This window comes from Sturnus vulgaris, chromosome 3, assembly GCF_052056855.1.
Source record: "Sturnus vulgaris isolate bStuVul1 chromosome 3, bStuVul1.hap1, whole genome shotgun sequence".
Taxonomy (NCBI): domain Eukaryota; kingdom Metazoa; phylum Chordata; class Aves; order Passeriformes; family Sturnidae; genus Sturnus; species Sturnus vulgaris.
The window spans coordinates 69615558-69642238 of NC_142245.1; the positions used below are offsets into that span (position 1 = coordinate 69615558).

General features: G+C 36.8%; 1 protein-coding gene across 1 annotated transcript in view; it reads left to right on the forward strand.

Annotated features, from left to right (window-relative positions):
- REV3L (REV3 like, DNA directed polymerase zeta catalytic subunit) overlaps nucleotides 1-26681 on the forward strand; it is a 110659-nt gene that overhangs the window by 50861 nt on the left and 33117 nt on the right. Inside the window, exons 6-17 of the mRNA XM_014879258.2 lie at nucleotides 5577-5671; nucleotides 6246-6350; nucleotides 7294-7378; nucleotides 7464-7612; nucleotides 7913-8041; nucleotides 10564-10801; nucleotides 13689-13828; nucleotides 16274-20468; nucleotides 20842-21824; nucleotides 22430-22512; nucleotides 23525-23650; nucleotides 25181-25373. Of these exons, the coding sequence (XP_014734744.2) occupies nucleotides 5577-5671; nucleotides 6246-6350; nucleotides 7294-7378; nucleotides 7464-7612; nucleotides 7913-8041; nucleotides 10564-10801; nucleotides 13689-13828; nucleotides 16274-20468; nucleotides 20842-21824; nucleotides 22430-22512; nucleotides 23525-23650; nucleotides 25181-25373 (6521 nt within the window). The remainder of the gene's footprint in view (nucleotides 1-5576; nucleotides 5672-6245; nucleotides 6351-7293; nucleotides 7379-7463; nucleotides 7613-7912; nucleotides 8042-10563; nucleotides 10802-13688; nucleotides 13829-16273; nucleotides 20469-20841; nucleotides 21825-22429; nucleotides 22513-23524; nucleotides 23651-25180; nucleotides 25374-26681) is intronic.

The window sequence follows — 26681 nt, forward strand, 5'->3', positions numbered from 1 at the left end:
ATTATTTATGGGAATCATCAGTTAAAATAGTGTTCTTGTAATCAAACCCATACTGAAGTGCCACTTTGATATTGCCTTCCTCCTTCATTTCCTTCTGAAATCTGAAAATTTGCTTCTAGGTTGGCTTAATGGATCTATAATTGTCATGATCAGCCTTAGTGAGGGTAAATCTGACCCAAATAGTATGAGATATGTATCCAAGGAAACCCTTTTAATTGTTTCCTGAAATGATTGTTACTCAACTGTTGCTATTTTTGTAGTCTACAGCATTACTCAGTAGCTGTAAAGCTGCCTTTCTTCCTTTATTTCTCTTTTCTTAACAAAGTATATTCTGTATTCCCAATATACTTAATTACATACCAACAGCTGTGTTCATTTCTAGTTTCATGTACAATACCTGCATAGTCCTCCCACTTTACTGTCCAGTCCTCTTCAAGTTCTATCCAGTTCAAGTTGAGATATATATATATAACTGTTTTGTGAATTGTTTAGTAAAGTTTTTTACCACTTGACTGCTATTTTCAGTAGCATTTGGAGTTTCCTCTCAATATCATTGAACTTCTAAATTTCTTTGCTTGTCCTTTATATCAGATATGAAGATCGCATAAATCTTTTCCTACCTTTCAACTGTATGCTTACATTATTACTTGTTCTGTCAAGAAAAAGCAAGAAGGGAAAAGACAGTCAAATGTTGTTTGAAACTACAGAATTTCTAGGCCTGTCTTGTATTCTTAGTGACTAGGATGTCTATTTGGACACATTGGCCTTCGTGTACATTAAGAATACATTTTAGAGATGGTCTAACATGTATCTGCCAAGGCCTTTGCTGGAAGTGGCAGGTAACAAGTTCTCTTGTTTAACCAAGCAGTGCCAGTGATTGGGCATTTCTTGACTTTGGAACACGGTATATCACCTGGCTGAAATACAATTCTGGATACCTGGAAGATAATATGCAAAATTTAAAAGTCACATGTGTAACACGAGCAGCATTTTGCATGAGTAAATGTTAGTGATGGTTGCTTATTTCAAAAAACGTTTGAGAACTGTGTCAAAGTTTCTTGGTGACTGAATTCCCTCTTTCATGCTAGAGAGCACCTTGTTACTTGGCCACTTACCAAGAACAGCATTCAACCCAGCCATGTCCTGTCTTGCTCCTGGCGAATCTCCAAATTATTGACTCGTTGCTATGATAAGTGCACTGTATTAAGCCAGATACACTTTTTAAAATGTAATTCTAGAGTGATTCTGTTATCAAGTAGACAAATGTCCAAAATCTCCAGTGCCCAGGAAACCCTGATGTTGTAAGGCTTTTAGGTATAGTACTTGCCAGTATTACTGCACTGAAATCTACAAGACCTACCCTATAACAGGCAGCAGTCACTTGAACCTGGTGGTGCTATCCAACAGTTTTTGACATCAGTAGTTCTGGACATGGGACACATTTTGTTATCCCACTCAGGCAGCTGATAATAAATGATGAAACACTTCTGTGAGTTCCATGGAGAAAACTTTCTGGTAAACATCAGACTTAGAATATCTGCCAGTCAAGTCTACCACTTGGATATGATGTGTTAAAAGCAGAATGATTGGTAGAATGCTTTTGAGAAACACTTTCTTTTTATAAATCCTAGATTTGCTATTAGACACTAGTTTATATGGAAGTGGAGAGATCTGACAGATAACACTTCTGCACAGTCTAGCAGATATGTAATATTGCAGATTTTTGCTAGGTTTGTGACTGTCATAATTGCTTTTCTCGCTTGTCAGACTGTGCATGTTTTTATTTAGCTATTTGATTTTTTTAATATAATGTGCACATTATTTAAGTCACTTGAACATCCTGAAAACAAGGACATGTTTTCTTGCCATGAACAGAGTATGGAAAATTATGTCAAATTTTAGAGTCCTTATCAGCACAGTTGAATAACACCTTTCAGATTCTCCATGGAGTTATTTTTTGTCTCTTGTGCTCAGTTTAACATTACAAATACCTCAGATGTGGTCATTATAGAACTTATTTCCTTAGGCTGTCATGAATATTGGTGAATTAAGATACTGACCTTGTTGATTATTCTTCAAGGTTTTTAAGGGCTTTGATCTACCTAGCTGCATGTAGTGAGCCCTTTTTTAAAAAAGTGTTGACTGCAGCCTTAATTCATTGTCTCAACGTCTGAGAAACCAAACATTGGTAGTCTCTTTGAGAACAAGTTTCATCTTAAACTATAGATTTTATTTCAGTGGATAGCGTGAACAAGCTATTACTTTCTTCAAAAATAAGGACCATTTTCTCTGTTCTCTAAATAATGTATTTGGAGTTTTTAATACAAAAGTAAAATGGTTTTTATTGCAGTTTTTCACATAATGTGTAAAGGCAATTTAAAATTAATTGGTGTGAGTATCCCAAATAGCCTAGCTGTGGCAACTCAGTGTTGTGCCACCCTGATTTATCTTGCTTCTTCAGAGAGTAAATTTCTGTTCTCCTGCAGCTGTGTTGCTTCTACACTACCTCACTTAACCCTGTCTTTCATATATCTGTATTACAAGTTTTATCATGTTCTTCATTTCTTCTTACAAAATGAAATGTAGATACTGTGAAAAGCTTTGCCTGGAACTTGTTAATTTGTCTGTTCTAACCTTGTTCTAATATGGATATTCTCAAATCATGGTTTTGGCATTACCTAAACCATTACTTTACTTTGCAAAACTGATGCATGCAATGTGAGGCAGGTGATTAGTCTGTTGGATAAAGTAATCTGTATCGAACAGGCCACTTCTGAATTTCTTCAAGACATTACAACTGCTAATGACATGAAATAGTTCATATTTTCAATTAACTACAGCTGGGAGACTAGACATGTTCTGACTTCTTCATGCTGTCTTTTCACCTGCTAAAAGCAGCACTGCAGCTGCTGGGGAAATGTATCTGTAACAGTTCCCAAAGCAGCACGTTTTGGGTTTTGGAACATATTTAACATTTAACCATGTTAAATAACTGTACTGCAGGACAGTTTGTACTCCCCTGTTGCTTGCCACCTTACGTTTTTGTTTTAATCAACATAAACCAAAATGTTAGAAGGGCCAGTTAAAGCTGCTCTGCTTTCATATGTCCTTGAAGGGTTTTCCTGAAGTGGGAACAAATTACTTCTTGGCCTTTGTGGCTTACCTGAACGTTGCAGAAGCTTGTAGTGGTACTGCCATGACTTCAACTAGTGCAAGTGTCTAGCAGCTCACCTTGACAAGGATGTTGAATGCCAAGCCAATGAACCAGTTCTATTGGGAAGACATTTTTTCAAGTCTAATGAAGAATTTACTGTATGTGTCAGGTGTCTTTATTAGCTTCCACATAAATCTTTAGAGTGTGCAGTTTTGACTGCCAGCCTTGCCTTCATCATGAGTGTTAATGACAACTATAATGATAAATCCTAGATTTGTTTCAGAAAAGGCCTGTTATTAGCTCAGTGTTTTTAATTTTAATAATATGCCATGTAAATTGAAATGCTGTAGTTTGACAGAAAGCCTCCTCATATCTGTTTGATTTAGTGCTTGAGTAAAATGAGCTCTTTTCCTTCTACTTGCTCAAATTGTTTGAATGAGTTGCAGACAAACAACATGCTTCAAATTAATATTACTATGGAAAAATACTTAAGTACATTAAAATCTACCAGTTGGTTTTCAATTCAGCAATGTTGAATTGAGTGTTATTTTTTTCTGAGAAATCCATATTAAAGTCTCTTGTAAGTAAGAAATTTGATTACTTGGGAAGCTCTTGGCCAGTTTTGTCTTTGGTCTTGATCAGTTCTCAAATCACTGGCCATACTCTTGATGTGGAAAACCAAGACATGACACTGGATTTTTGGACAAAACATCCTAGCTAAATGAAGGGAAAACAATAGAAAGCCATCATTGTCAGAGGAAAAGCAAATGCTTCAGTTAATGGTTTTAGTCATCAAACAAACTCTTCAGAAGGAGATCACTAAAACACATTTTTTCTTAAACTTTTCAAAAACTTTCCTTCTTTCTCCCCAACCTCCATTAGCTTTTTGGTTTTTTATTGTATTTTAAAAAAGAAAATTTGTGAAAGTGGAAAGTTCAGATCTTTGATTTTGTATCCTCCAGACAAGTCAAGGCAAGTTTTTACCACATTTTTGATATCACTGACCATTCTGTATCGTGGTCCCTTTTTGCTTGTTCCCAGAAGTGTTTTGATTTTGTAAAGGGAGCTAGCAATTCTTGCAGCCTCTTCCCTCAGTGTCATTTCCCAGTGATCTTGCAGTTGTATCTTACTGTGGGATTAAAATACGAGTTTCAGCTTGCCTGCAGTTCCTGTTGCCCACTGTGCAGGCAAAGCTCTGTTTGAATCCTTTGATGAATGAACACTCAAAGTGTGTGACATGAAAAGTATGCATTTTGAGCATATTGTGGGCTTGTTTCTCAGCTGATGGCATGGCTGGGAACGGAGGAACGTGATGGCAATAGATTGTCTTTAAAAGTGTGCATAGAATCGGAACATAGTTTGGGTTCAAAGAGATCTCTGAATGTCATCTAGTTCAGCCCTCCTGCAATGAACAGGAATACTTTCAACTAGATTAGGTTTCTCAGAGCCTTGTAACCTAGCATTGCATATTTCCAGAGACAGGGCTTCTCCCATCTCTTTCAACAGCCTGTTCCAGCATCTCATCACACTCATCATAAAAAAAAAAATCTTCTTTACATCTAGTCTAAATTTACTCTCTTTCTATTTAAAACCATTACCTCTTGTCCTACTGCTACAGGCCCTATAGAAAGTTGAATAGCTTGGAATGGATTTTCAGTGTTACTCTAAAAGATTTTAAAGGGTAAACAGACTTTTACAATAAACCTGAGAGGTGGTTTCTGTTTGTTAGTTTCCTCCATAGACTCCTTAAAATCTGTTGACTGACAGCAAAAGGTGGAAGGTCACTGACATTTGCAGATCTGAAAATGCACAGCAGGAAAGTGATCAGATAATTGTACAACAATCTTAGATCTATTTCTAGTATTTTAAGTCTTCATCAAGCCAGTTATCCCTAGTTCAGTATGTGTTTGGGTTGTTAATACTCTCTTTCTTATTCACCAAGTTAAAAAAAGAAAAAACTCCAGAAAACTAGTTGTAAGTGTTAAAGTGCTCTGCATTGTTCTGAACTGTGAATGAGAGAGAAAAATTCTTACCACTGTATTTTCTGGACGCATGATCCCACCCACACAGCTGGTCTTATTGGCTGAGTTCTGTAGAACATTACATCTTGTATTTGAGAAGGAGAACATTATTGTAATTGCTTTAGTACTTGAAGTTATCTACCAGCTCTTTCTCTTCTCCTCACAAAAGAAAAAGCTAAATCCTTTAAGTTGAAGATACAGATTTCTTATCTAATTAGATTTGGATATGATCATTTGTTTAAGGACTTGCAGGTGAGGATGGGAACTGATAATTGTGCATTCAGTTAGTCACTCCTGTTCTGAATAATTTTCGATATTAGTCCACTTAAAAAACAGTGATGATGCATGTTTCAAACTCAGTGTATTGATAAAATTAACCTGTGGTCTTTATGTTGTCACAGTTCTTTAATGTTGAAAGACGTTGAGCCACAAAGTACCTGTGAATTGGAAGTGGATGCAGTAGCTGCTGACATTTTGAATCAACTGGATATTGAAGGTGAAGTGTTAATAACTTTCCATGTAAAATGGTTTTAGAACAGAAACCATGTTGTCGTAGTTCACTCTTCTTCTAAAGCTCATCTTAGCTAAGTCACAATCCATATTTCAGTGCTAGTGAAATGTTGATCTCCAAATATATAAAGTTTTAAAAAAACAACTGAAAGAAAAGATGTTATAAAAATAGTGTCTTATCAGAGCAATATAAAGAGATTTTTGTTAATGTGTAACAGAAGTTTTCAGATCTATAGGAAGAATAGTAATGGAAATTACCAACACCGTATGTGTGCATGTATGCATATGTATGTACGTACACCTATATATACATATATACACAACTTGTTGGGAAGACAAGAAGAAGCCAAAGATCTAGATTACAAATAGGAGATCTAGAAAACAAATGAAGTTGTGCCTTAACTTTTACATAATATCAAATCCTAGAGTAAAGTAGGAATGGCAATTAAAAAACACCAGGCTAGAAGACAAAGAGATGAAGAAAAGTCAGAATCTAGTTTGGGGAAAGAATGCTTTGTCATTTTGGCAGATTTCCCTTCATGTATAATTGCATATTTCAGCCCAGATTGGCAGGAACCCTGGTTTGCAAGCTATATGGGAGGATGAAAAGCAGCGACGGAGACAGAAATGTGAATCTTCTCAGATTCAGCCACCTGAGTCACAAGGTAAAAAAAAAAATTAAAAATTGTGTAGCTGTTAATCCAAAACTTTGAAAGAGAAGCAAGCAAGAGGACAGAAATTAAATTGGTGTATCAGTTTGAAGGGTTTTTAGATGTACTGTTCTGGGGTTACTGATGGTCCAGTATGTGTTTTCCAATTTTAAAAGCAAGATGATGTAACCTTGCCTAACAACATCACGATTCAGCTGTCTGCAAAACATTCTAGACAGAATGAATGATTATGGCAGTTAAGATTGCATGCTTTGTGATGGAAAACGTTTAAATGCCAACAAAACTAAACCTCTTCATCTGAAGCTTTCCATTGTAGTTTATGCACAAGGGCAGTCCCACATAATTTCTGCAGAATTATAACTAAGGTGATATTAGATTAAAATTCTAATAGGATAGACGAATCCCTGTTTTTTTAATGTAAAATTCATTACACAAGGAAGACTGTACTCTGGAACGTAATTGCATAACGAACAGGCTATTCTCCATAGAACTTAGGTCATATTTCTTCTAAAATATGAATGGTATTTGGCAAGTAAGACAGAGAATTGCAAGAAGGAAAAAGGCAGGTTCTTGGCTAAGGCAGACTACTTTCTGATTGACTTTTTTCCTGTGTTTCTGTGTAATGTTATTCAGGCTGATAAAGCCAGACTTTTTAAAATTGTTCACTGATCATTCTTGGATGCTCACCTTCGTGTAATTATATCATGATTTGTAAATGCTGTTGATATTCACAATTGCAAATAAGAACAGTGGGAGTATGTGAAGTATTTTAAAGTTTTTTTAATGCACTTGGAAAGTCAGCCCTCATATTTGGCACTGAAAATTAGCAGGCACTTCAACTTTGAACCTTTTCCTAGTAAAATCAGTCATTTTAGCTGCTCTCTGTGTTGAGAGATCAAAGTAAAACTGAATAACAAATATTTTTCAAATTTTAAAGACCGTGGATTTGTGCCAGCAACAGAGAGTGAAAAATTTTTTCAGAAGAGACTTAAAGAAATTCTCAAGCAAAATGACTTCTCTGTGTAAGTGTTTAGCCATTTGTCATAAAATATAGTATTCTATGCAAACCTTAAATATGCATTTAAAACTTGCTTTTCAATTAACTAGAACGTTGTCAGGATCGTTGGACTACAGTAATGGATCAGAGGAGTTCTCTGCTGAGCTAACACTACATTCTGAGGTACTTTCTCCTGAAGCCTTTCCGTGTACACCAGCTAATACAGTAGAAGTGCATGACGATAAACAGATGAGCAAAGGTGAGTTTTTTTAATATCCTAATTGTTTAGGCATAAATCTATGTCATGGTTTGGCTGTTTATACTATTAACAGAAGTAAGCCAAGGAAGTTGTGATTGTTAATTATGAAAAACCAAAGAGTAGTTTTGGTTTTATTTTTATTATTGTTAGAGTAACTTTTCTAAAATTGCTACAACAGATAATGGAAATATACTTGGATAGTAAGGTCCATTCTGAAGTGGCTTGCTTTCATAATGTATTGATGTCTCTGACTTGGAAATTTTATGTGTTCTCTGTTTTTTGTTTTTTTTTCTTTTAAAGATTCCAATAGGATGCATACTGATAAAGAAGAGGAAGCAGTTATTAATGAAGAAGCAATTTTAAACATTGTGGAGAATAGTCAGTGCTTTCAGCCTTTGTCTCAAAGACTGAATCAGACTACAGTTTTTAGTGAGTATGACTGGAATGTCTTTTCTTCCAGACTGTTTTATTGTTCCATAGTCTTTGTGTTCCCTTAGGCCGCCCATCATGAAAGAAAGTAAGTAGTTTATCTCAAGGAGTTTTTCAAATAGGTTGAGACTTCACACACACACACATACCCTACCACCACCCAAACACACCCTATGTTTTCTAAGAAATGTCACCAAGACTGTATTTGTAGAGGCTCCTCTGTTTGACTGGTTCAGTAAGCCCTGTCCTCTTGCCAGGTCAGTTCAACGCAGTATCTTGTGGGAATTGCTCTTCCTTATGCTCCTAGGGCTGTAAGGCTAAACCTATCAGAATGAAGATGATTTTGAGCATCTGTCCATGATACTCTTGCAGTTATTGACTGCATCTTTCTTACAGTTAAGGTAGAAAATATGCATATGATCTGTCTTCAGAAGCTCAACTGTCTGGAGATACTGGGCAATAGTAGGTTGATAATGAGAGGCAAGTTGCAGTAGAGCATTTCCCAAAAATTTTAGATACAAAGAATGGTTGAAGGCAAAGAAAGAAGAAGCAAAATATTAAAGAGGAAGAAAAAAAACATGACAGTAAAATTGTGAGTAGCACGAGGGGAAACAAACAAAAAAAACCAAGAAAAGAACTTGTGTGGAAAACTGTGTGAGGTAGAAATAGTTCACATACTCTAAAGGAGATGAAAAGCACACAGTTCATGATATATCTCTATGTATGTTCTTTGGTAAACATACTGTACAGTGTCAATATGAAGCACATCATGTGAGGCAGGGAGGAGCATTTAAAACCGTAGTAGTCTCCATTAGTTTTGATACGTGTAGGGTGTGAGTATGTGCGTGGGCAACAATACATGTCTGTGGGTAATACAATATGCAACCTTGAAATCTTTTCTTGCTAAGAAAGGAGGAGTAGATGGATGAAGTTGGATTAAGAGTGTAGTGCTGTTTTATTTAGCAGAGAATAGGCAAGATTTTGATTATAGAAGTTTTATAGGCAAGGATTTGGATTTATTGAAAGAACTATAAGAAATTCTGTGGGAGATGGCAAACATGAGCAGACCCAAGAGGATAAAAAGTGGCTAAAATAATATGTAGGGTATGCCTTATTACTCTACATCTGAACTGCTCAATCAAATTGAAGTGTTGAAACGGTCTGGGTTTTTCCGTCGACTAGGTAATCAAATTGAGATTATACGACCTTTTCTTTTAATCCTTTTTTCTCTCCCCCGTTCTTGTCATACTGATTCCTGGTGTCTTGTGTGATTACGAGTAACATGCTGCATATTTGAGTCTCTTATGCTCCCTCATAGCCTGCACCAGTGTTCACTATTCCTCTAGTAGAGTTGTAGTGCCACAGGGACTGTGAACCACATGGCTTCTGCTATTCACTGTGAATTACATCTCATGGTTCATATTAATTTGAAGTAGAGGTTGGAGTTTAATGATGAGCCTCACAAAGGGAAAAAAGGAGTCAAGAACAGAAATTGGGTTGAAAGTGGGTTAATTCAAAAACTCTGGAAAAAGAGATGGTTTCTGTTGTAAAGGGTTGCATGGTATCTTGTGAAGCCTTTGCAAAATATGAAAATATGAAAAATGCCTTTCTCGCCAATGTTGAGATCTATTTTATATAATTCTCAAGATCATTGTAATATATGATGCTTCCCAAGGAAAGAAAGTAGAGATTGTAGTTCTTCAGCTAGAGAAGGAGAGAGAAGTAACAAAGATGCCTGGTAGACTGGAGATTATAAGTTGGTTATGAGGTCAGATGATAGGTAAGTAGGATGGAAGTGAGAAAAAATTGTAACTTGGAAGGATTTTTAAGGAAGGAAAAGAGACGTGCGTTAATTACTATAAGCTTGGGTCAAATAAAATAAAATATAAAATTTGATAGAGGAGTGAAATCAGGTAAACTTTCAGTGTGTAGAGTAACCCTGGAATAGAACAGCTTATAGTGACATGAAAAGGGAGCTGAACCTTGAGCATTATAGTTAAGAACAGAAGGAGGAATATTTGGTTAAAATCAGCATCCCTTTTCACAAGGTGCAGTGATTGAAAGTCCTCAAGTGATAGAGAAAGAAGTGCCTAACAAAGCTAATGCAGCCATTGAGCAAGAGACAGCAGTGATACTTCAGAAGCTGCCACTCAAGCTGAAATCAAAGGGGAGGGTGAAGTTTCACTGAATGTGAGGAGGTAATAGGAGAGTGGAGAGAGAGAAATGCATCAGCTATATCTAGTACAATCAGAAGAGTAGTAGTAGTAGTAGAAATAAAAAAAGTTGTCAAAGTTTTAGATACAGAGCTAGAAAAGATAAATCATAACATTTGAAAAAATAAGATAGGAAAAGAGCTTTGTTTCTGTAGCATGCCTTGCCTTAGACAGTAACAAACTAGTAGATTTTAAAACATTGATGGAGTTTCTTTGTTTGGTTAGTTTTGTTTTTTACTGGTAGACTATAACTAGTCATTTACAAGTAGAACAAAATATAGATTCTACTTGTATGGGCTTTTTCTGCAGTGGGCAGTAGTGCTGATGAGGCCATGATTGATCTGTTGGCTGGATTGGAGAATGATGGATATCAGATGGGACATCAGAAAACACTCTCTCACCATCGTTCTCTTGGAAACTGGCGAAATTCTCAGAACAGTGATGATGAAGAAAATGAGCCACAGTGTGAGAAAGAAGAAATGGAACTTAGCTTGCTAATGTCCCAGAGATGGGACAGTAGCATGGAAGAGCCTGGGCAAAAAAGGAGGTATATATTTTCTTTCCTTAATATGTTTTTTTTCTGCCAGATCTTTCCTTCCTCCCAGCTTGTTTTCAAGTATACTATGAGCCCAATGAGATGTAGAGTGGTCTCTGTTGACAACATGGAAAAATCTGTGCAGATCTTGGGATGGAATGCAAGTTGTTTAGATGATGATGTGAATCATCAGTGTTACCTGGAAATAAAGATTAAGTGTTTAGGTTTGGCCAAACATAAGCTTCCAGTTTGCTCTTTGAGGAAGAATTTAAGTAGGCTTTTTGTTCTACAAGTCCAAATACAAGAAAACTTTTAGTGGTAACATGCTTGTATGGTCATAGCTTGGATATGATACAAATGTTAAGGTGTGTCTTGTACATCTTTTACTAAAGTCAATATTTAAGAAGTATTCATATGAAAACTAAGCAAGCAATCTGAGGAAGAAACATCCATTTGTTACCATTGTTCAAAGCTTAAATCAAAACATGAATGTTGCTCACTCTGCTTGACTGCTAAAGGTCAGCAACTTCAATATATTTAAGGCCAAGATTCTTGGAACACCTTCTCAGGTTGTAATGACCTTGTGTACAGTCTGCACTGACAGGCATTGGAAGCAGCTATATCCAGTTTCTCTTGACCCCTGCTTTCAGCACACCTTCTGATATTTATAATTCTGTTTGAAGGATGAGGAACTTCACAGACATAACATTTTTATATTTGGGGTTTTTCCTACATCAGAAATTGTAATCATACTATATTTCAGAGAACCAGAGAGGTATAGAAATGCTTCTTTTATTTCCCAAAGGCACATTAAAGTTGTAACAGAACCAGAAGTTAGTTCATTAGTCTCCTACTTCTAGAGATAATTGATCTCTAAAGCTAGTTTTACTATCTGACCTTTGATTTTGTATGTTTTTCTTCCCTCACAGTAGTCTGAAAAGTTGAAATCTCCATTCAGAACACTTAAGATCAAACTTCACCTTAGTGGTAGTTATTCTGAAAACTTGTATCTTGCAGAATTCATTAACTCAGGCACAGCTCTGTATGGGCTTGACTGTACAGCTTCAGGAGTGAGGTAGGATCCTGAAGCAATTAACTGCTTTCATGCAGTAAAGAATCCTATTTAAAAACTCAAGAGACTTGATGAGCTGTCTCGCTAATATCTTGCTCACATATGCCTACACCTTAATCCCAGACAGAAAACACTAGGGAAAATGTGCATATCATGTGCTTCCACAGGGAGTGAACTTGTGTTCAGAGGGAATTACAAGTTCTGTTTCACTGAGATCTCTACAGAATTTGGACTGATTTCAGACACAAGCCATGGGTATCTTTGCCCCCTGCATGATTCTGCTCATGCATGAAAAACCAGTTTGAGTCTAATAATCTGACTTTGCTCAGGCTCATCCCATCTGTGTGGCTTCCTAATGCATCCTTGCATATCCATGCTATGGCTTTTCTGTTAATATTTACCAGTCTTGCATTATCTCAGAAAATCTATCGAGCTAATGAGGAGTAACCATACCCTATTGGGTGCAACAAGTGGCTTGGGTTAGATTTTTATTGAACTGGAGAAAAAAGCCCACCAAGACCTGGACTAGTTGATATATGGTGGTATCATGTGTGTTACATAAATTTTCTAGGAATCCAAACTGATGGGCTTGAATGAGGAGAAATCCAATTTATCTGCAGAACTCATCTCCAATCTGGTTTGGTTTACTGAAGTTGACAAAGATGTATCTGGGATTACAGCATAATTCAAGTTAGAAGAAACATCCCTAGTTTGATATTAATATGCATATCAAGCTGATTGCTTTGTGCTGTGCTTTTCCATGCTTTGGGAACCTAGAAGAGGGACAACTAAGCTCATTTAGGTCATGGAGACTGTACCTAGCTGTGGTTCTTGATTCTCCCAAGTCATGCTTCAAGTATTTAGGTTATTGTGAATTTTCCTTCCTGTAACTTCAAAACATTTGTATTTATATCTTTTGAGGTATAACACAAACTTAATCAAACAAGAAACAAATTAAAAAAACCCAAATTTCAGTTCCTTAATATGTATCTGGATTTCTTTTGTGTAACCACAGAATTGCTTATTTCTGTTAAGAATTTTGTCCATCTCACACTTTATTTTAAAGAAGAAATCCAATTCCTAAGTGGTTGTAGTTATAATATACTGGAGGATTTATTTTGTGGTTTTCTATGATCTCTTCCTTTCCCCATGCCCTTGTAAAGCATGCCACCTTAAAAACACAAAAAATTCATAGAACCTTTTCTTTGTAGATTTGCTTCTTTTTTTTCCAGTGAATTTATGACTGTGGACATGGCACTGTAGAACAGTTAACTTAATAAAAGCAGGTTAAGTATTAACAATAACTGCTTCAGAACATTCAGTGAGAGATGGAATGAAACATAGCTTTGTTGGTCGTGATTTAGTTCAGCCTGCCAAGAGAGATAATTGTTATATTACAGTAGAGATTTATTAAAAAAAACAAAAAAAGCCACAAAAAATTAAACATCTGTTTGCTAACAGCTAAACTGAAGAAATTTTGCATAGTTGGTTTAGTCTTCAAATTTCAAGCACTTCGAAGCAATGAAATTAAATCTCAGTAAAATTGAACTAAAATTAACTATCTAAATGCCTTCCCTGTATCTTCTTAAGTTAGTGAATCCTGCTGTTTAAAATGGTTGGCTACCACTGTTGCCTCTTAAAATAGCAACATTGAATAATATTTTGACTTTCTTAGTGAGAAATGTGACAAAATTTTTCTTTCCTTTTGCTCCCCCAAATTACATAACCACATGGCACCATGCCCCATTGATTTTCATGTTCCCTGTGGTTCGTGGTGTTTTCTAATAGAAGTATTGTGCATCAATTAGTTCCTTCACTTTCCTCCAGGTCAGCTGGCAAAAATATGCATCGAAGTTCAACAGAAGAGGATTCATCTTCAGAGGAAGAAATGGAGTGGAGCAGTAACAATATGCTCCTAACTAATCTCTCAATACCTCAGTTAGATGGAACTGCAGATGAAAATGGTGGTAAGTAAATAGCAAATCAGCTTTGCAAGTTGAGTCATAGTTCATTTTCACATCAAATTGCTAGTTCTCAAAAGTGCTGATCATTTTCACTCCTTGTTTCAATTGGAAGGGAAAGTTCTCAACAGATTGCAGAAGCAGGCCCTTAACATCTTCCTTAAAAAACAATTGTATTTTAATCTCAATTCTCTCTATGAATTACCAGCATCTGTTTTTCTTACTGTATCAATGATCCAAAAAAGGGCATAGTTTTATTAGTTTTATGGAAAAAAAAACCAAATATGGTATTAAAAGTAATGATTCTGTAAAATCATTTCTCCTCCTAGGATTATTGTAAATAATAAATGTATTACAGTGTAGATTTTGATGATTCTTTGCAAGTATTTGCCACACATGCTAAAATATAGTGGGCCTTTGTTTGGACCTGTGCTTCATTCCTCGTACTGGATGTTCACATTTGGGATTGCATAAGTTAAAACTGTGCAGTGGCAGAAGGAACTGCCTTTCAAAATCTGTAAAAAAAATAAATTTATCTGTAGAGATATTTTGCCGTCTTTATAACATGCTGTCTTTGATCAAATAACATTAGTAAACAGAATGCACACTTTGAGATTAGGCAAATATATAAATAATATTATTTGTTTCATTAGAAAATAGGCATGTCCCATTATAATATTCGGTTGGGAAAGTGAACTGTATGATCTTATTAGATAGATTATAGATAACCACACCTATTCTTTTGTGTTCAGTGCTTAAAACATAGTTTGCTTTTTCCTTTGCTTTTATAGGTATAATGGTAGGATTAATACATGATTTGATGTACTGCTATTATGATTTGCTTTTGTCAGATGTACAATTGTAATTTCCTTATTTGCCATACTTTCTAATTTGTTGTAATAAGAGATGCTGCTGGCTAATGAGACTGTTTCTTAAGTAATTGTTTAAATGTAAGCATATTTATGTATGTGACATATTACATGCAGAACATCAGTTTAGAAAGTTTATTACTGTGAACTTTTACATTGATTTCTTGTAATAGGAAATTCAAAACAGTAAATTCAAAACAGATCTCAGTCCAGATCCTCTAAATTAGAAAATACTTACCCATACGTGAATCTGTGTCCATGTGATCTGACTGACTGACAAGTATTTTTGCAGTTTTTGTATCTGAATAGCCAGCTACTGCCCAGGTGTTTATTGACACCACCAAATTCCCATTTTCTGAGTTTTCAGTTAATCATCCTCATTCTTTCTGTGGACTCCTACCCTCAAAGAATTACAGGCAGCATCTCTGTGCTGTGTTTCACAGCTCAGGGACTCTGTGTATGCATTAGAAAATGTTATTAGAAACAGACTGGGGACTTTCTTTTATTTTTCTCAGCCAGCAGCAAATAAATTGCTGAGCTGAATGCAGCATGAATCTAAGATAATCCCCAAACTTGTTGAGACTTAGAGTAAAGGCCCAAAGGATCTCCAGTCTAGTACCTCAGTGTGCAGCACTTGCTGCCAGGCCACGTAGCATGTTTCATAACTCCTATCCCCCTTCAGTATTTCAGCCTAAAGAGATGGACACGAACAAATTGCTGTGTGCCAGGTGTCTGTGCTAGCTGCCTCTTTGCAGTGGTACCTCTGTCAAATTACTTGCTCAGCAAGGTTATGAGCAAGCACACATTTGTTAATTTGTTACCGTGTCCCTGTCCATACTTACCCTGCAATAAATGTGGTGAAAGTATCAGTGAAAAAGATGAAAATCATCACAGATACCATATGATGAGTCTGCACAGGACAAGTTACCGCAGTGCCTGCTAGTCTCAGATTATGTGGGAACATTAATACATGGATATGAATGCAAGATCTAACTAACTGGTGCAAGCTTCTTGCATGAATACCTGAATGGATGCTGCATTGCTCTGCTTTATAGAAGTGTAGGAAACTACCTATGTTTAGCACACAGAACAGTTTATACAAAGCCCTTACCATGTTGTGAGATACACTACTTTTTCTTTCTATGTAATGACTTTTCTGCACAGGGAAGGTCATTTAAATAAGTTTTTTGTTTTTCAGAGCCAATGAGTATATATACTTTTCAGGGACAAAGCAGGGTACAGTCTTTCCTAGAAATCAGTCTGTTTTTATATAGTCATTTGAGAGTGACTGTGAAGCCTTCTTTCAGAAAGTCAGCATGAAATCTTTGACAATTGTATGCAAGTCTGCCATTGAGGAATAACTGACAAAATGCCTGGGACAAATGCACTGATGATGTGATTTTGATAAAGCAAGTCAGGGTCTCTAGTTGTCATGATTATAAATGGAATGTGATTTGCAAGAGTTTTGTTTCTTATTTGAATGGGAAAGCTTTCAGGAAAATACTATTAAAATTTTTAATGCCTTAGGTTATTTTTTTTTTTACAGGAAAACTAGAATAAAATTGCTTTTCTTCCATTTCAGACAATCCTTTGAATAATGAAAGTTCTCGAACTCACTCCTCTGTCATTGCAACAAGCAAAATGTCTGTAAAGACCTCAATCTTTCACAAAGATGCTGCTACACTAGAACCCCCATCTTCTGCTAAAATTACTTTTCAGTGTAAACACACAAGTGCCCTTTCTAACCATGTTTTGAATAATGAAGATTTTGTAGAAGACCTCTCACAACCAAACACAGAAACAAGACCTGAACTTTCAGTCCATTCTCTTACAAAAGAAAGCACTTACTCAGCAAAGTACCCAACTCCATTCAGCAATAGTACCCATGCAGAAAACTCTCTCAAAGAGAGTAACAAGAAAGATACTCTTCCAGTTCCTTCATGTGGAAATAATATTTTTGACTATGAAGATGATATTTCATCAGTGAATAGACCAATACCTAGTAGGAAGTACATTAGCATTAGAAAGGCTGAAAAGGATGTCTCTTTTATGCATGTGGGCCGCCATATTGGTGACAACATGTTGAATAAAAACTTATATAACTTTTCTGATATGAGCCACTCCAAAGGTAAAATGTCCTCTGAAGTAAGTGAAAAATCCAGCAGTGCAAGTATAAATAGCTTTTTTCCAGCAACAGCTACAGAAAATTGTGAATTGGTATCTTGTTCAGGAGGCAGTCGAACTGTGGTACATTCACTTGAAAACAACACTGATGAAGGTGGCCTTAATAAGCTTAAAATTAGGTATGAAGAATTTCAGGAGCACAAGGCAGAGAAGCCAAGCCTCAGTCAACAAGCAGCACATTATATGTTCTTTCCTAGTGTTGTTCTTTCTAATTGTCTCAGTCGACCCCAGAAATTAGCTCCCGTGACATATAAATTACAGCAAGGCAACAAACAGTCCAGGTTGAAACTGAATAAAAAGAAGCATAGTTTTATCAATCGTCAGGAGCCTGCAAGTGTAAATGATGTTGCATCAGTGAAGGAAGGCTGCTATACACAAGGTAATGCTTGTAGTAACATTCCTGATAAGGATAGTGCTTTACCTAGTGACTTAGTTCAAGTTCCTCTTGAGGCTTTTGAAAACAAAATGCCTACAAGTACTGCTAATTACACTGACTGCCAGTTTGGAGATGGAGCTCTTGAAACTGAGCAGTCATTTGGACTGTGTGGGAATAAATACACGCTCCGAACGAAGCGGAAGGTGAACTATGAGACTGAAGACAGTGAATCAAGCTTTGTCGCACACAACTCAAAAATTAATCTACCTCAACCGATGGAAAGTGTTGAAAGTTTGGATGGGTCTCAGAAGTCTCGAAAGCGTAGAAAGCTTTCTAAAAAATTGCCACCTGTTATTATTAAATATATTATCATCAATAGATTTAGAGGGAGAAAAAATATGCTTGTTAAATTGGGGAAAGTAGATTCTAGTGAGGAAAGAGTAGTACTCACAGAGGAAAAGATGAATTTATATAAAAAGCTTGCACCTTTAAAGGACTTTTGGCCAAAAGTTCCTGACTCTCCTGCAACCAAATATCCTATTTATCCACTAACACCAAAGAAAAGTCACAAAAGGAAAGCAAAACATAAGTCAACCAAGAAAAAAGCTGGAAAACCACAAAAAACAGGTAGTACAAATATTAAAAGAACTTTGTCTTTCAGAAAAAGGACTCATACAATTCTTTCTCCTCCTTCGCCCTCCTACAGTGCTGAAGCTGAAGACTGTGACTATAACTATAGTGATGTTATGTCTAAGTTAGGTTTTCTTTCTGAGAGAAGCACAAGCCCAGTAAACACATCTCCACCTCGCTGCTGGTCTCCCACTGATCCAAAAGCAGAAGAAATATTGACCAACCTGGACAGAGAAGCTTTATTTAGTAGGGGGCCCAATATCTACAATAGCAAGACTGTTAATACTAGTGTAGGAAAAACTAGTCGAGCAAAAACTCAGGTTAAGAAATGTAAAAAGAAATTTGCTAGCCCCACTGTATCTACCAAGAAAAAGAAAAAGATGAATCAGGCCGATAAAACACCTGATGATGGAAAAAAGAAACCTAGAACAAAACAAAGAACGGCTGAAAAAGCGTCCTCAAGAAAACGCGTTGTATTTAAAGATGAAAAAGGAAATGGTCGCTCTACTACTGCAGAAGTCAAGTTTGTGCTGAAACATCAAGATCCTCATGATATTTCCTACAATTCTGCCTTCTCTCAGCCACTGCACAACCTCAAAGACAGTCCTCTTCCTGGCTATTCAGCTGGATACCTGCCCTCAGCACAGCTCCCTTCAGCTGATGCACAAGATAATTCATTAGGCTGTTTTCACTCACTGATGGAAGTTGATAAGCCTGTAGATGTACAGTGTTTGCCTGCTCCACAGGAAGACCCTCATTCATCTTTCGGATCTCCTCCTGTGGCATCTGGAAGGGAAGTACCAAAAATGAGCTCTCAAAGGTCCAGGACTCAGAGTGCTATATTTAGAATTAAGGATTCTGCTCTCATTCAAAACATATTTGATCCTTCTAATCACTCAACTCACGTAACACAGAATGCTCATATCTCAAAAGATAAGACTTCTCCAAAAGCAGAAGAGGTAAAAAATTTGCAAATCAGGTATTTGCCAGCAGCTGGGAAATTAAATGACACTCACGACTCTCTGGACACAGCAAAGATGGATCAATTACATACCACTAACTATTTGCATTGTAAAGACAATAATCAACAGCAGATTTTTTGTTTACCAGAAGCGTCCAAGCATTCTGATCCTTGTTCTTCTAATCTTAAGCCATCTGAGGAAAACCCTGGGCCGCTTCAATTGCCTAAAAACTGTTTTGTAACGTCTTTGAAGAGTCCAGTGAAGCAGTTAAATTGCGATCAAAACCAGAGAGGATTTATTTTGGATATGTCACATTTTAAACCAGAAGCCACAAAACAAAGGCCTCTGTCAGAAACAGCGATGCAACCAAAACCCATCTCCCAGTATAAAAACAGGAATATAGTGGCCCCATCAGCATTTGCTGAAGGACAGTCTGGTCTGGCTGTTTTGAAAGAATTGCTCCAGAAGAGACAGCAGAAAGCTCAGAGTGCCAGTATTGCACAGGAGCCATTGCCGGACAAACCACAGCTGAGCAAGGGTATACCGTGCCCTCTTGAACAGAATAAAGCCATCAAAAGGCCACGGTCAGTCACATCATCAAGAAAATCTCGTGCTCCCAGGAGCACAAAACCTAAAGAAAAAACAGCAAAATTTCCAAAAATGGAGTCTTCAAGCCAGCCAATTACTAGTCGTGTTGATCATTCTGCATCTGATGACAGCCCCATTTTTTTTTCAGACCCCGGTTTTGAAAGCTGTTACTCACTTGAAGACAGCTTATCTCCAGACCACAATTACAACTTTGATATTAATACTATAGGGCAAAGTGGATTTTGCAGTTTTTATTCTGCCAGCCAGTTTGTCCCAGCAGATCAAAATTTGCCCCAGAAATTCTTGAGTGATGCAGTTCAGGATCTTGGTTCTGGACAAACAGCAGAAAGTGATTTTCTATGTCATAATGACCAAAAATCTGAGGAAGAAAAGCAACATTCTTCAAGCACAAATAAATGGATAAGGTCTGGTTCCCTGAGCCCTGAGCTTTTTGAGAAGACCTCACTAGATAATAGTGAGAACCACTGCCATAGTCAATGGAGGAAAACCATTCATTCTTCAACTTCTAGATCTAGTTTTATCGATGCCTCTTGTATCCAAGAGACTGAAGTCTGTTTAAATGAAAAATTCAAATTGAATAGAAATACAGTAAATAAAGAGAGATTTCTTAATCTTTCTCAGCCAACCTGTTCAGACTGGATTCAAAGCCACATTAGAAAAGAAACCACTTTTGAGCCCTGTCAACCACTTGATTCAGTTAATACCTCTTTTACATCCTTATTGTCATCACCTGATGGTGAACTTATAGATGCAGCTTCTGAGGATTTGGAATTACATGTTTCAAGAAACAATGAAGCATTAACTCCAACTCCAGATAGTTCGCCAAGATCAACCAGTTCTCCCTCACAATCAAAGAATGGAAGCTTTACACCTCGTACTGCTCACATTCTGAAGCCTCTCATGTCCCCACCCAGCCGTGAAGAAATCATGGCAACTTTGCTGGATCATGATCTCGCAGAAACAGTTTATCAGGAACCATTTTGCAGCAATCCTTCAGATGCTCCAGAAAAGCCAAGGTACTGTTAAATGCATTTCTGTCTACATGTGATTGTGATTATATTAAATTTAATTTATTCCTGTAAACAATTTTATGCTATTATGTGGCAGAGATACGTGAAAGATCCCATCTGACATACATCCATTTAAAGTTGAAAATTACTGTGCTTCCAGTCCAAATTCACATTTTCTTTCATGATACTTCAGGTTTTTTATTGCATATTGTTGTAGTAAGTGGGAATGTGCCTTCATAGTTCGTAAAATAAAAATACTGCGCATGGGAGTTGCATATTGAGAAAACTAGTTAGTAGTACTCTGCTTTTCTATTATCTGGAGGACTGCCTGCAGTGCAATTTGGAGTAAAACAGTAATTCAAACTTCTTTTCTTCACAGGGAGATTGGAGGGCGGCTTCTCACAGTGGAAACCAGACTTCCAAATGACCTTCTCGAGTTTGAGGGGGACTTCTCATTAGAAGGTCTACGACTCTGGAAGACTGCATTTTCAGCAATGACAGAAAGTCCTAGACCAGGATCTCCTCCTCATTATGGCCACTCTACTGTTGATAAAAGAGAAAGTAATAGCCATAAAACTAGTGAAGACAAAAAAATAGTCATAATGCCATGCAAGTGTGCTCCAAGCCAACAGCAAGTTCAGATATGGCTTCATGCCAAAGAAGAGTATGAACATTTCAAGAAATTGCCTAAGAGTCATTCCGCTGAGCTGGCAAAGGCAGATGAGAATTTCAGCTCTGCAGTATTGTCTGAAGAGAAATCTATAGAAGTAATAAAAGTCGCTGAAGATTTTAATTTGTCTAGCCTGGAAGATGAAAGACCTATTGTGCCTACAAAGAATTCTCCTGCCTCTGTGGCAGAAAGTACAAAAAAGCAAACCAAGGAAACCTGTGATAAGTCTATAAGCACTATAGGAACTTCTGTAAATACTAAAAATGACATAGAGTCTAATAAAACTTCATGTGAAAGCAAGACACACACTACTTCAGCTCTAGAACATGATAAGGAGGAGGAGGAGGAAGAGGAGGAAGATTATTATGTCAGTTACAGTTCACCAGATTCTCCAGTGCTTCCCCCCTGGCAGCAGGTGGCATCTCCAGATCCTAAACAGTCCAGTTTAGAAGACACAGAGTGGAAAAATCAAGATATTATTTTGTCTTCTGTGGAAGGAAATGATGTTGGAAGCACACAAAATTCTCCACGCACCCAAGAGGACATTAGGACCTCCTTTGACACATCCCCATTTCCAGTTAATGAAGATCCTGGAAATTCTGAATCCATTTGTCTACATAGTACACCTATTGTGCACAGAAAACACCAAGATGGAGTACCTGAAGTTCTTGGGTTTACTCCTTTATCTGCAGGTAAATCCATTAAGTGATTCTAATAATACACACAAATCTGAATATATTTCTTTTGACATAGTAAGAAAAAAAATTGTATCTCTGCAAAAATATATTTAAAGTAGTTTTTGAAAGAAAAAAATTGTGTATTATTGTCAAAGTAACTATTGAATTATTGAAAAAGTCTAGAAGTAGAACATCCATTTTCTTCCTAATAGTCTCTAGTATCTGAATTCTGAAGTCCTGGTTAAAAGCTTAATTTAGAAGTCTCATTTTAGAAGCTTAATTTAGATGTCAAATTGCTTATTAGGGGGATTTTTTAAATCTTGTTGATTATATCATTTACATTTTTCCAAAAATAATCTCAATGTAGAGTGTGAATAACATTGTAGTGTTCAAGATGATAATGATATGAGACTTTGTAACTTATTTATGTTCCTAAATGTCCATAAATATCAAATTGTAGTAGTTGTGCTTTGGATTTGACAAAGGATAAAGTTGTGTTTGCTTATATATGTAATATTTGTTTATAATTTAAATGAAATGTCTCTGTTGTTTCTTGCGTGTTGTTTAATGCCTAGACAATACCATTGAGGCTAAATAATCTTTCACTCTCATGTTTACAGAACCAAAAGCTCAGAAACTGAGCCACAAGAGGGGAAGTAATACTGATGGTCTTCGAAGAGTACTTCTAACCACACAAATGAAGGTAAATTAATATTTCTGTACAGATGTATTTTAATTATGTGGCATATACACAGTTCCATTTTTTCTTCTTTGTTGTTTCTGTCTTTTGCTGTTAAGATCATGTAAATACATTTAAAATGGTAGGGTACAGAATCAGAGCACACTCAAAGTTAGGACGAAATTTATGAGTTTACTTTGGGGGAAGTGGGTATAACTTGGAGTTTGAGAGTGCTGCTCTAGGGTTAATGAAACACTAAAGAAATAGGGTAGTGAGATACTAATGAAACACTAAAGAGACACCGTGTAAAGATGTTTTGCTCTTTGAGTTGCAGCATCCTTTTTAAGTTCTATCGTGATTTCCCTTTTCTATATACATATACCTGGACCTGTGTACATTTATGTGTCTCTGAAAACAAGGAGGGCAGTTTGTGGTATGTCAAGAGGAGAAAGAGCTTGGACTTGTTTTACTTAAACAGTGTTTCTTCTCTCCATGTTGGAACAGAATCGTGGGCTGGGTGCATTACTGGAGTGACCCAGTAGTTTTTTCTTCTCAGTATACTCTTACCTATTTCTTCCTATTTCAAGGAAGTATTTAATGTACCTTAAATTCAGTGCCTTAAAAAGTGATGACTGAAAGAGGGGTTTTTGACAAATGGTTGCTCAAAAGACAGTAGAGAATTGCTGGTTTCCAAATCCTCAGACTTCCAAGTATGGGACTGGGGGTTTTTTTGCTGGGATTCTGGAAGTTTTTGTTTGTTTGGGAGATTTTTTTAAGTATTTCAAACAGCCTCTTGCTTTGACATGAATTAAAATTATTCCTATAAGGCAGAAAGATACAACTGTTGTTTGCAAGTTGAAAAATGAAATGAGGAGATAGTAAAAGGTTGGGGACTTTTTAGTAATTTGCAGTGTAGCATTTGCGTTTTCATTGATAAATTTGTATTTAATATCGCATATTATTTAATATTACATATGAGTTTAACAACCTGTGTTTTCTCACTATCCTGTGCTTTTTTCTCCCCCTGCCTCATAAGAATCAATTTGCTGCCCTCGGTGCTCCAAAGAAGGAGACTTCCCAGATTGAAGGACCATCTTTAAATAATACTTACGGTTTTAAAGTCAGTGTGGAAAACCTGCAGGAAGCAAAATCTTTACATGAGGTAACTTTACTGTTATATGCCACTTTGTAACATTATCATTTATCAGGCCACTTTTATACTGGCAGAAAAAAAAATAATTTTCTCCTGAGTCCTTACATGACTTAAAAATTAAACAGTGTGTGATGTCTGCAGCTTATGAGTGGTTGATCTACCAGTTTCAGCTTGATGTCCAGTGCCTCTAACAGTATTGAAATAGACTTCACAGTATTTTGGTTAAAAATACTTTTTATTAAAAATAAAAATAAGGGAAAAATTAAAAGGAAGAAATAGTAAGTTTTGCATTAAAACATTACTTGAAAAACTAGTTGACCATATTTTCATGGATTGTTTCCTTAAGAAATAAGGCATCTGGCAGCAATCAGTAAGGCCCTCCTGGTATTTCTACTTGTTACCTTCTGAACCTGTTGGGCAGTTTCTACTGCATTTAACAAAAGGGTGGCTATCTCTGAGTGTTTGGTGTGGGGAGAGGAATCAAAGTGCTGGAGAAAGGGAAGCAATGTAAATACAGTACTGCTGTGTTTGGCTGCTGACAGGGCAAGCAGTCTGTGTATACGTGCTCCTAGACAGTCTCCACACCTGGAATTAGCTATTGGCCAGTTTATAGAGGAGATAAGGAGATACCACTGAGTAGGGACATAGGAGAAGCCACAAGAAACCAGTGATCTTGGGGGAAATGGAGATGAAGCTTTGATAGTAAAATTTCACTCACTGATGTTTGTAGTGATATAGCTTGCAAACCTAGAGGAAATCAGGCTGCCCCCAGGGCATCCTACATACACGGAAATACTTCTCATTTTTCCCTCATGATCTGTACAACCTCTCCATTAATCCACATTATGAGCACTATTATGCAAGACAACAGAGCAGCAACATAATGTTGAAACAGCATTAAATAATACTGTCTTTACTGCAGAGTCAAAACGTATGTAGGGACAGTATAGAGGGATTAGCATTTTCTTACTGTAAACCATTCTGCAAAAAGCAGTGGCAATATGATGGTGGAAGTTCATTAATGCAACTGAAGGCAAAGTTAGGTATTCTCCCTACCTTCCTGTAAGACTTAGTCTTTATGCTTGTCTTGAGTGAGGGAGGGAAGGTAGAAGAAAAGACCAAGAGTGATTCTTTGTTCTTGATCAGTTCAGAAATGTGATTCAGCTCTGTATACAAAGCTGTTTGAAAACAGTACGGGAATTTACAGTTGTTGAACATTATCTGCTTTTTGTCTTACTTTATTGCACTTGTGGTAGAAGAATACAGTACTCAGAAACACATACTGAATTTTCATAACTGAGTATAGAACTGTGTTTAATGATTAATCTTAGTTTTTCCTAAGATGGTGCTATTTGCAGAAAAGTGAGCTCCAGAGATGCATGTTTAATCACTTCTATTAATTTTCATGTGGAACCTTGTAGTTACAATATAATAACACCATATAAATGTCTGCACTGTCCTCATTTGCACTGATAACTCTTAAATTTTTTTTAAGAAACGTGCAGAACAAACTAACATACTGTCTTTATTTGTTGCTAGGTCCAACACCTTACCCTCATCAGTATGGAGTTACATGCTCGGACAAGACGAGATTTGGAACCAGATCCAGAGTTTGATCCGATCTGTGCTTTATTCTATTGCGTCTCATCAGACTCAGCACTGCCAAATACCGATAAAAAAGAAATCACTGGTGCTATAGTGATTGATAGAGGCAGGACACTCTCAAGCCAAGGTTCCTATTTCTTTTTTTCTTAATATATTTTGCAGAAATGCTATTTCATAGTAATCAAACAGTAGCAAGCAAAATGTAATAGAGTATCTATATTACTATGTATCTCATTTAATTTTGTCTTGTTCAATGGCCATATTAAATACGGAGTTTTCCTGCTTATATCTTCCAAAGAACTATTGCATGGGCTGTAAACCACAAACAACATTTGCGTGTGCAAAATATCCACGTTTGCGTACTTGTGGACAAGCTCCTGCAGTGTTCTAAAAGTGTAAAGAGGAAAACCCGCCTTTAGTTTCCTACTCAAGTTGCTGGATAGCTACAAGTAGAAAATGTTAAAAGCAAGACAGTATGTTTTATATTTTACTTAAGGGTTATTTTTGTGGTTTTATCTGATCCTTTTAGGATCTAAACAGGGGCCCTTATTCTATTGTACCTTTTTGGCTTTGTTTAGACCAGTGATACTCAACCTGTGGCTCTAGAGCCGGATGTGGCTCTTCATGGCCCTACAGGCGGCTCTCGCAATGTAGGCATCTGATCGGCGCTCCACTCTATCAGGCAGCGCGGGGAGCACTGAGCAAATGGACCAGCAGTGTGGGAGTCGCTGAAGTTCCCCCTCCCATAGGGGGAAAGAAAAGGAGCTGCTGGGATCCCCCCACAGGTAAGAGTAGAGATCACCTCCCACCCAGCAGCTGTGGGGCAGAATGGGGAAAAACTTGCCCTTTTGCCCCTTCCACCCCTCCACCCCACTCCTTCCTAGCAGCCAGAAGGGATTGAAGACAGAATGCTGCTGGGAGAGAGGATGCTGATGTGTCATGTCGTGATGTATCAATGTGTGGTGGCATTAAGGCAGCATCATCACACATTGAAGTGTCATGATGGAAAAAAAAAAAATCACACTGTCGATACTTGATTTTTATGGTGCTCTACAACTCCATTTTATTAAGAAGTGGCTCTCCAGCTGTTAAAGGTTGAGTACCACTGGTTTAGGCTAGTAAAAAAAAAAAAAACCAACCAAAAAAAACCTCAAACCAAAAACATCCCCAAAGTAGTCCTCTTTCTTTCAGGGTTTCTTTGGCATTGTGAATATGTATCAAACCACAAAATACTGTCTAAAATTTTAAGCGTGGACAAAAACCTACCAAAAATAAATTTAGCAATAAGGCAACAGCTTCTTCTTTTACCACTTTATTTTTCAAAGTATTGTAGATATTATATTGTGTTAAGCTAAGTTCTTATTATTCTCAGTGAATTTTATTCTGGTATTATATGCTTGTTATTATCTTTTAAAAATTTATTTCCATTATCTTG